The sequence below is a fragment of the Galeopterus variegatus genome, unplaced genomic scaffold (genome assembly GCF_000696425.1).
Source record: "Galeopterus variegatus unplaced genomic scaffold, G_variegatus-3.0.2 Scaffold1648, whole genome shotgun sequence".
Taxonomy (NCBI): domain Eukaryota; kingdom Metazoa; phylum Chordata; class Mammalia; order Dermoptera; family Cynocephalidae; genus Galeopterus; species Galeopterus variegatus.
Genome location: NW_007727759.1, coordinates 236,021 through 245,767, shown reverse-complemented (window position 1 = coordinate 245,767; position 9,747 = coordinate 236,021). Strand labels below are relative to the sequence as shown.

The 9,747-nt window shown below is 53.6% G+C and overlaps 4 protein-coding genes across 7 annotated transcripts in view; 3 read left to right on the top strand and 1 right to left on the bottom strand.

The window, feature by feature from the left end:
- Positions 1–812, top strand: part of CCDC28B (coiled-coil domain containing 28B) — a 5,014-nt gene extending 4,202 nt beyond the window's left edge. For 2 of the 4 annotated variants that reach the window (XM_008578233.1, XM_008578232.1), the window contains exon 6: positions 616–812. In XM_008578233.1, coding sequence (XP_008576455.1) covers positions 616–670 — 55 coding nt within the window. In that variant the 3' untranslated portion in view covers positions 671–812. The other 2 variants (XM_008578228.1, XM_008578229.1) reach the window with 1 other exon arrangement.
- Positions 813–1,136: 324 nt separating this feature from the next.
- Positions 1,137–3,791, top strand: IQCC (IQ motif containing C). Its single transcript, XM_008578227.1, has 5 exons — positions 1,137–1,178; positions 1,538–1,681; positions 1,921–2,185; positions 2,417–2,535; positions 2,660–3,791. Exons 1-5 carry the CDS (start codon positions 1,137–1,139, stop codon positions 3,446–3,448), a joined length of 1,359 nt encoding a protein of 452 aa, XP_008576449.1. The 3' UTR covers positions 3,449–3,791.
- A 446-nt stretch (positions 3,792–4,237) lies between these two features.
- On the top strand, positions 4,238–9,552 carry DCDC2B (doublecortin domain containing 2B). Its single transcript, XM_008578226.1, is given in 10 exon segments — positions 4,238–4,503; positions 5,650–5,701; positions 6,349–6,425; positions 6,860–6,991; positions 7,286–7,432; positions 7,553–7,592; positions 8,215–8,350; positions 8,786–8,886; positions 9,146–9,195; positions 9,197–9,552. Coding segments are annotated over 10 exon segments (1,044 nt in total). The 3' UTR covers positions 9,240–9,552.
- Positions 9,553–9,554: 2 nt separating this feature from the next.
- TMEM234 (transmembrane protein 234) overlaps positions 9,555–9,747 on the bottom strand; it is a 5,741-nt gene continuing 5,548 nt past the window's right edge. The window contains exon 6 of the mRNA XM_008578244.1: positions 9,555–9,646. The gene's annotated coding sequence lies outside the window, so the exon portion shown is untranslated. The remainder of the gene's footprint in view (positions 9,647–9,747) is intronic.

Sequence of the window (9,747 nt, the reverse complement as noted above, 5' to 3'; positions counted from 1 at the left end):
CCGGGGGGGGGGGGGGGGGGGGGGGGCGCCGGAGGCCCCCCCCCCCCCCCCCCGCGGGTTCGGATCCTATATAGGGATGACCGGTGCGCTCACAATGCTCACTGGCTGAGCGTGGTGCGGTCTCAAAAAGGACAAAAAAAAGAATTAGCTACGCACTGCCCCCACCCAGAGAAAGGAATGTAGAAAGATTTTCCCAAATAGTAGGAGAAAGAAGGTCGCAGGGAATATGTTTTACCTACTGATCAAAATCTTTGCAAGTACTTTATCTGATGCCAATCCATGGCAAAGCTTGTCTGATGTCCTTCTCGCTTTCAGCACTGAACAATTATTTTTACTAATTTAGACTACTATCTAGTCCTCAGTCAGAAATAGTGTGCGCGCACACACACCCCCAGTCTGCCTCACGGGCCCACCAGCTCGTTTGACCTGCAGGATCTGAGTGAAAAGAGAGGAGTAGGTGACCTAGCAAGAAGGGCACAGGCGGGGACTGCGACCTCAGACCACGAACGGCCCCAGAAAGGACACAGCTAGGGAAACGAAGCCTGGGCAGGAAGGGAAGACCGCGGTGGGAGGAAGGCCTGGGGTCCAAAGCGTCACACGCCTTGACTGGCACAGACAGAAGTTGCACCTGGCCGAGAACGCCGAGCCTGAGGAGCAGTCAGCTGTGTAGGTGTCGGCGGAGCGGGGCCCAGACTGCCCCTCTCATCCCCTTCAAACTGGGACTTTTTACAGACTCGGGAGGGTGTTCCGCGGCCCCCCAGGTGCTAAGGGAGAGGGGGGCACTGCATGGAATTAAACCAGAAAGAAAGAAAGCTGTTCCGTGTCCTCCCTTCTTGCGTCTTTCCTCCGCGGGGGCGCCAACGGCCCCCGACCTCTACGGAGACACCCCCGCGCGGCACACTTTTCGTTTGGGAGGTCCGGCTCACCCGGGACTGGAAAGCCCCGTGTGGCTCCGGGAGCAGGGGTTGGGGGCGGGTGCTCCAGTCTCCAGGACGCGTCCAACTGGATGAGAGGAAGTCGCCGTAGAGACAGCGCGGGGTGGAGGAGCCGCATTGCCTGCGCATGCTCAGGGGCGGGGCCCACTAACGACGCACTGCGCAGGTGCGCGGCAGGCCGGCGGGGCCGTTGGTGCCCGGATGGAGCGGGAGCAGTTGCTTCGCAAGGTGTCGGCGCTGCAGGTGCGGGGCGGCCGGAGGGTGCACATAACTTTCTCTACGGGGAAATCGTGGGGTCTCGGACTGTGACCTTCCAGCAAGATGAGGCTATGATGTACAATCCCCTACCCGCGCGCCAACCTCTGGAGATACCGGCCTCCCCCCGCGCTGAAGAATGCTGGGACCCGCGGACTTCCTTCCCTACGCGCCCCCACTCCCAACACACGCGCGTCGGGGATCAGGGAAATAGTGGGGAGGGCCTTCACGTGAGGAGGGCAGCCGGTCCAGCATCCTCCCTCCTGCAGTCACGGGGATGAACTCTCCAGGGGAATCCCCCGAGATGCCCCCTCTCTTACAGTCTTCCTTCTCGTTCTCCTCACCAGGCCTGCGGCCGAGGCTTCTTGGTCCGACGCCAGTTCCAGAGACTGCGAGCTGAGTATGAGGCGATTGTACGAGAGATCGAGGGCGACCTGGGCACGCTTCAGTGGACTGAGGGCTGGATTCCCAGGCCGCGATTTCTCCCAAAGGTAGTACATACCGCGGGGGGAGGGAAGGAGAGGAAGGACCTGGGCAGGGGATTCAAAGTCAAAGGAATGGTAGAACCCACCTTCCTATTGACAAGCTTTGTCTCACTGGAAGATGGAGCACTCACCTCCTCACACTCCAATCTTTAATCCTCACCAACTTGTCTGCTAGATCATAGCAGCCAGATACTTGGAAGGGTTTAGCCCTGGGGTTCTCATAACCTCTCTGACTGATTTCTTAGAAGGCAAAGTCACATCGGACCTGGAAAGCAGGAGAGAGTATACCAAATCCAGAGCAGGAACTATGGAGCCATATCCCATGTAAAGAGTCTGAGAGAGAGACCATCTGGGAAGAGATGGTGCTGAAGAAGTCAGGAGAGAGCTCAGCAAACCCAGGAACTCATCTTTGCAGAGAGGACAGCCCTTGGCTTTGGGTTAAGCAAAGCAGGCAAACCAGGAAACCCAACCAAGAGGAGACCAGAGCCATGTCAAAGATGGAGAACCCAGGTACCTCTGCCTAAATCAGGGCAAGCCCCTAACCCTCTCTGGGCCTCAGCCTCCTCATCTGAAAAGTGAAAGGCTCTTGTGCTCGATAAGCTGCATCCCTTTTCTTTTTCCTCTGTTTGATTGGGGGCAACACATGGGTAGGCAGTGGGGGGTTGCCAAGGTCTAAGGCTAGACTAATTCTCAGTGTCTGCTCCTTAAGGTTTTCTCTCTCCTTTCTTCCCTCCTTCACAGAAGTCACAGGTCCAGGACTGCCCTACAGCCAGCCTGAGCTCCAGGAGCTCCAATACCACCGCAGCCACTTGGCCATGGAACTGCTGTGGCTGCAACAGGCCATCAATAGCCGTAAGGAGGTAGGCACTAACTGGGAGTTATTACTGAACACTTAGGGCCAAGGGTGGGAGTTAGGGAGAGGCCTCCTGCCATGCATGCCCAAGCAGGCCTGCGTGGTACAGTGTCTGTTCTCTCCCCCAACAGTACCTAATTCTCAAACAAACAATGAGATCCCCAGAGGCAGGCCAGACCAGAGACGAGCCCAGCATGTGCCCAGACCATGGGAGACAGGCCTGTGAGAGTACCTGGTCACAACCAAGTCCACCACTGGCTGACCAGTCCTACAGAGACAGGACTACTGAAGAGCGACACCATGATGACTCCTGCCAGAGGGTCAAATCACTCCATAAATCCCCAGAAAGTCTGGCCACTATGGAAAAAAACACTGCTGGGGCTAAGTGCAGGGAACCATGCTACAGGAGGGCTGGACCACAGCTGCCTACACCACCAGATAGCCAGGCTATAGGGGACAAGTTCAACAAACGGCCAGACCATGGTGGACAGACCTTTGGAAGGACCTGCCTGCAGCAGAAAAAACTGGAGGACCAGACCTCCAAAAACCTCAAACTTAGGGGCCACTGTTCTAGCAAGGCCAAGACACAGCTGCCCACACTCTGTGAGGACCCAAATATTGAGGACAAGTCTCTCAGAGGGCCAGACCACAAAGAGCCCAACTGCCAAAGAACCAGGCCACAAGAGTTGGGCCTTTCAGAAGACCACATCATCTGGGATGGGACCATGGCAAGGCCAGAGTATGGAGGCCTGGATCTCTGGAGGACTAAACCACCCAAGGGCCACAGCTGCAGTGATAGAAGCTCCAGAGATGGAACCTCCAATGAACCTAGTCATGAAGAATGTAAAAATGAGAGGACTATACCATGGAGATCAAGGCTGCCTGAGAATCTGTCTTCCACAGGGTCAGACCATACATGAGAGGACCAGTGGAGGGGCAGGCCATGGAAAACAGGACCACCAGGTTAGACCCTGGGGAGCCAGGGGAGGACCAAGTTCCAAGAGGGATGCTATGAAAGGGTGATGAGGAAAACTGGACCTCATTCTACCTCCCTGTTACCAGCTCTACCTCCTGCTCCTGCCCCTGGCCATTGGCAGCTATTGAGACCAAGGGAAGCTGGGGCAGAGAGCTGGCACGAACATAGGGAGAGGAGTGAGACGGATCTGCCTGTGGCTCGATCCAAATTTCAGGATAAGGAGTTACCATGGAGAAGTAGAATGGGAGGAGGCCTGATGGAGAATAAAAGTTTTTCTTGGATTCTGAGTGTGACTGCTTTCATCTTCTGCCTCTGTCCAGGACAGACTTGGGGTCTTGTTCACTTCCTACTGGAATGGGGCATTTAGCCATCCTCCTTAGGAACAGCCTCCAAAGCTGATCCTCCTTTGAGTTCAGCCATTGGGCTTCAGAGTGGCAAGGAGGCTCTGTAAAGTATTGGAAATCAGTGTTTACGTGTGATCTCTGCCACTTTTCTCTCTGAACCCTAGGGTCTTCCTTCCTATAGTGATCATACCTTCCTACTCTTGTGAGGCCCCATCAAGGGCAGATTGGATGAGACCCAGAATGCAGATAAATGCTCCTGCCAGAAGCTCTCCCTCTCTGCCCTCCTGAGTGAGAGGGCAGGACTCCACCTCTGTTGGCACTGCTCCCAGCCTTGCCTCAACTAAGAGCTGTTGCCTGGCAACAGCTCCGCGTCTGACTGAGGACACACTATGGCGGGTAGCAGTCCAGTGGCCAAGAGGATAGTGGTCTACCGGAATGGGGACCCGTTCTCCCCAGGCCACCAGCTGGTGGTGACTCAACGCCGCTTCCCCACCATGGAGGCCTTCCTCTGTGAGGTGACATCAGCTGTGCAGGCCCCACTGGCTGTGCGTGCCCTGTACACGCCTTGTCATGGCCACCCTGTCACCGACTTGGCAGACCTGCAGAATGGAGGACAGTATGTGGCTGCTGGCTTTGAACGATTCCACAAGCTCCAGTGAGTGGGCTGGGGCTGGTCAGAGAGCTCAGGGAGGGAGGCAGTAGCAGCAGCAGTAAGCATGTATTCAGTACTTACTACGTATGTACCAGGCACTTTATACATTTTTTCAGTTAACCCGGTGGAGGGGTGGTTTTTATCTCCATTAGTTAGGAGGACAAAACAGTGAAAACCTGTGGCTCACTTGGGAGAGTGTGGTGCTGATAACACCAAGGCCATGGGTTCGGATCCTATATAGGGATGGCCGGTTCACTCGCTGGCTGAGTGTGGTGCTGACAACACCAAGCCAAGGGTTGAGATCCCATTACCAGTCATCTTTTAAAAAACAAAACAAAAAAAACAGTGAAAACCTGCCAAAGAGTACGCAAGCAACAAGTAGTTGAGCTGCAGTTCAAATCGAATTCCATTTGGTACTAATACTAATGTCCATCACAGCCAGGACCAGCCTGTGGAGAGGAGACCATTCTCTTACAGGATGAGCCCCTTTTCCCAAAAGCTCTTCTTGATGAGATCCCCTACCACCATTGTCAACAAATGCTCTAAATCCATTCATTACTTCCTCACTGCTGTATTTAGGCAACCCAAACTCTGCCATTAGGCTAGGATCATCCTCCTTTGCAAGTTGGGGCTATCTTCCAAGGTAAGAGAAGAATTTGAGTATCTAAGCTTCCAATTCATATCTGGCTTCTGAGTCCTACTCTTAGCTCTCAGCTGAGGTTGCTTACTATGATGTAAGGAGCAAGGGGTCAGGAGCTAGATAGACTTAGAATCTGGGTTCAGTCACTTACTTCCTGTATGACCTTGGAAAGTCACATAACTTCTTTGAGACTCATACAAAAATGAGGATAAAACCACTACTTCATGAATGAGAAAATTCCTGGGATATAGTAGGATGCTTGATGCAGTAGTTTCTCTCAATCTTTAATTTTATGGTTTATATCTGAGACCCCAGTCTGGATTTCCAGCCTGACCCAGCACTTGAGGAATCCTAAGGCAGGTTCAAGTGCCAGTATCTGTTTCTGGTCTGACATGACTGAGACTGTTCCAATGGGGAAGGATATCTTGAGTGGGGCCCCAGCTCCATACTACTAGGCTGTTGTGGCCTCAGGCTCCTCAAGATGACCTGTGACCTATCTCTCCTTTCAGCTATTTACTCCCTGGAGGAAAGGATCCAGGTGGGAAGAGCGACAGACTACAAGTGAGTCTTGAGGGAGGCTGTCACCCAGCCCCTCTGTCTTCCACTCCTGGGATTGCCCCAATTTGGTCTGAGAAGTCAGGGGCCCTGAAAGCAGAAGGATCTGCCAGTTCTATGGGGGTCTCTCTCCATACCCACTCTGGAGCCAGCTGCTGTTCTTCCTGGGGTGCAGGATTTCAAGATAACTATCCCTTGCTTCTGTCCTAGCCTTTCACTTTATCTCCACGCTATGGTCCCCAGAGGAAAGAGGAAGCTGTGAAACACAGACTGGGACAGGGGGTGCTTAGAATGTGACTTAGGGGACGTAGAAGCACCCTTTGTTAAAAGGTGTGACTAGGGCCGACCCGTGGCTCACTCGGTAGAGTCCGGTGCTGATAACACCAAGGCCCCGGGTTCGGATCCCACATAGGGATGGCTGGTTCGCTCACTGGCTGAGTGTGGTGCTGACAACACCAAGTCAAGGGTTAAGATCCCCTTACCGGTCATCATAAAAAAAAAAAAAAAAAAAGGTGTGACTAGTCTCATCCCTCCTTGCTCCTTCTCCTACCCCATTCTGTTTCCTGCCCCTTCACCCTACACACTTAGACTGACCCACTCCTAACCAAAGGCCTCAACTTTTTTTTGATTTGGGGGACTTACTTGGGTTTCAGGGTCCTCCTGTGACTCGCCACCCATGTGATGGGGCCCTCGGACATTGGCTGCCTGCAGGTACCCCCTGCTATATCCAGTGAGTGCCAGTGTTGGGGGAACAAGGGTACAGATTGTTTCAGTGAGACCAAGTAAATGGGGGTGTTTGTTCCAGGAGCCCCTGATTACCAATGGGAACAGAAAAAGTCTAACATGCTTGATGGTTGAAAATGGACCAGTGCAGGGCCGGCCCGTGGCTCACTCGGTTGAGTGCGGTGCTGATAACACCAAGGCCCCAGGTTCGGATCCCACATAGGGATGGCCGGTTCGCTCACTGGCTGAGCGTGGTGCTGACAACACCAAGTCAAGGGTTAAGATCCCCTTACCGGTCATCTTTTTTTAAAAAAAAAGAAAAGAAAAGAAAATGGACCAGTGCAATGGTTCAGATCATCTGGCCCCTGTGCCACCCTTCTTCCTCTCATGGGTAGGGAGTCCTGGGGACCCACCCCCCCTTACCAGGCTGCTTTCTCTCAGTGTGTTCAGGAATGGGGACCTGTTAAGTCCCCCATTTGGTATGAAGTTGCCACAGGCTGCCAGCCAGGACTGGGAAACTGTGTTGAAGCTCCTGACTGAGAAGGCCAAGTTGCAGAGTGGGCCTGTGTGCAAGTGAGTATGGGGACTGGGGAGGCCCAAAAGTCCCCAAAGAGAGTCTCCCCACTGGTTTCAGCTGTTCCTGAAAATGAAAAGGCAAAAACAAAAGCATGTTTCTCCAAGTGGGATCTCTCCTCCTATGCCACAGGAAAATGCCCCTCAGAGCCAGGGTAGAGCCTAGGTGACTGGTGCCCAGAGGGCAAGAGGTCAGAGGGTACTTGTAGTAGCTGTACCCACCCCCTCACAATCTGCTGAATACGAAGAGGCTCTTGTCCACCGGCTCTTATCCTGCTCCCCTCTCTGTCCCAGACTCTGCAACCTGGAGGGTCTCCCCCTGTCAGCAGCTGAGGCTCTGGTGAACGGCCATTACTATGTGGCTGTTGGAGAGGATGAGTTCAAGGCCCTCCCCTATCTGGAGCTGCTAGTGCCTAGCCCCTCCCTGCCCAGGGGCTGCTGGTATGTATGTGAGAGGTGGAGGGGTAACTAGTTGGAGCAGAAGACGCCACCCTCTGGTCTGTGTGTTTTGACTCCAGGTCCTCCTCTGCCCACTACAAGCCTTTCTTTTTTTCATTGCAGGCATCCTCCAGGCCCGAAGTCTAGGCTGCACAGGCAGGGGGTAGGTGATGCAGGGGGCCAAGGGGGGTGGGAAGGAAGGAAAGTGATGGGCTGACAGCTCTTCTGGCTCAGGCTCTGACCTTATCTCACTGCCTCTTTTCAAAAATCTTGTGAAACAGAGATTATCCTCATTTTCCAGAGGTGGAAACTGAAGCTCAAAAGAGTGACACAGTTATTGAGTAGCAGGGGCCAGACAAGAACTCTGATCTTCAGACTGAGTTGAAGGACTTTATGTCTTCTTGCTAGGTTGGATGCTGGGAGAGAGAACTGGCATACATGGCATAGCAGGGTCCAAGGGAACTTTTCAGTTCCTCATCCTATTCCAGTCCTGAGCCCTTCTGAGAGATGAGCCAGTGAGCATGGGGTATGGGGAAAGGTGGTTCAGGGAGCACAGTCTGGTTTTGTGGGTCATCTTCGAGTGCCAGGCACCAGCTATTCTGTCCCTGGATAAGGCAGCCTGGTGGGAAGAGGTAGCAGGAAGGGAGGATGCAGGTAGTGAAGATGGATGGCATCTCCTCTCCCAAGCTCTCAGAAACATCAGGGCACTTTGAAGCATGGACTGCAGAGTAGGAAAGGTAAGAACAGCCAGCAACCGGGGTCCAAACCCACTTTCCCTTTTACAGGCCCAAGGCCACAGAGTACAGGCATCCCACTCCTCTCCAAAGGAACCCAGCCAAATTGAACCATCTGCTTTCTATGCCAGACCTCAGCAGACCATCCATCCAAGAAGCAAGCTCCCCACACTCTCATTTCCATCAGGTAAGGGGCCCCTGGGGCCCAGGTCCTTCTTAACCACCCTTTCACAGTGACAGAGGATGGTTCCTCCTGTTGTTGGGGATGTCCGTGGGGGTAGAATGCCCAGGCATGCAGCTGGCCCTGACCTCACTATAACTGTCTCCTACTCCCCCATCTGCATATCCAGTCCCTTGCTTCTTCATAGGGACTTGGCGCATGAAAAGAAGCACATAGAAAGAGCAATGTTTAACTCAAAGCAATGAGACTTCAGGGGTGGGATTTAGAAGGGATAAGGCTGGGGGCCAAAGGCCCATCTCTCAACTTCCCGCCATCCACTGCGATAGTGGAGAATGTGGAACAAGGCTCAGGAGAGGGGAAGTGGCTGGGAGAGAAGGTCAAGGGAAAGAATGCCAAAGGCTTCTCAGCCTGGGCACCAGCCAATGTTGCCTCTGTCATTAGGAGGTACGGGAGTATATGGGAGTCTCCCAAGGAGGGAGACTGCAGGGGCCCAAGAAGTAGCAGATGATGTAGACACCCAGACAGAGGAGCCCCTGGATCAGGTAAGCCCTCAGATCAGGAAGCAGTATGTTGGGATGGGAAGAGTTCTGAGCTGGAAACTGGCAGCCCTGGGCTTCAGGAACACTTCTTTCCCCTTGTGACTGAATGTATCTCAGAGCCCAAATTCCTACCTTGTTAAATGACCAAGCAGCTCTTAATTTCTAAAGGCTCTTCCTCTCCTGGGGCTGGGGAACTCCTGGCTGAGGGCTGGAGGTTAGACATATTTACAGCTCCATTCCGTATGGCTTCTGCATCCCTCAGAGGGCAGCAGAGATAGCGGAAGAGGCTTTGTCCCTGGAAAACCGGCCTGGTGGGGACTGCTATCCCAGCCTCAGCCCCTGCTCTGACATCTTGAGAGCCAGCAACTCCAGAAAGGAACTGGGACCACTACTCTGTAGCCACCTTTTGTCCTCAGCCTGTTCCCGAGGAGCCAGCGCCTCCCCTCGGCTCACAGGGGACACTGCAGCCTCCTCAGCCCCTCCCTATTCTTCTGCTCCTAAACCCACAGCCCAGTCTTCCCTTCCTCTATGAGCAGAGCAGCCCTAGCTGTGGAAGCGATTTCCTTATGGGATTCTCTGGCCAGAGAAAGGAGTAGCTGACTGCGTTTGGGAGAAAGGCCACAAATGTGGGAGTGGGTTTATCACAATAAAAGAATTCTTACTAACCTCGGTCCATTTACTACTGATTTATTGAAGGCTACTACTCACCAGGTGTTGCGCTGGGTGCTGGAATTAGGCAGTGTTGGGGCTCACTATTGTCTACCTGTTTTTTTTTTTTTTGTCTTTTCCCGTGTCCGGCAACGGATCGCAACCCTCAGTGTTGCCCCCGTACCGGACTGGGGACCGGCAACGGGATTGCAACCT

What these genes read in the sequence shown, in the direction of transcription:
- IQCC (XM_008578227.1), top strand. Translation starts at nt 1,137, where the DNA reads ATGGAGCGGGAGCAGTTGCTTCGCAAGGTGTCGGCGCTGCAG. An exon ending in GTCAAAGATGGAGAACCCAG is followed by an intron (nt 2,186 to 2,416) that starts GTACCTCTGCCT and finishes CCTCCTTCACAG; the next exon opens with AAGTCACAGGTCCAGGACTG. An exon ending in CCATCAATAGCCGTAAGGAG is followed by an intron (nt 2,536 to 2,659) that starts GTAGGCACTAAC and finishes CTCCCCCAACAG; the next exon opens with TACCTAATTCTCAAACAAAC.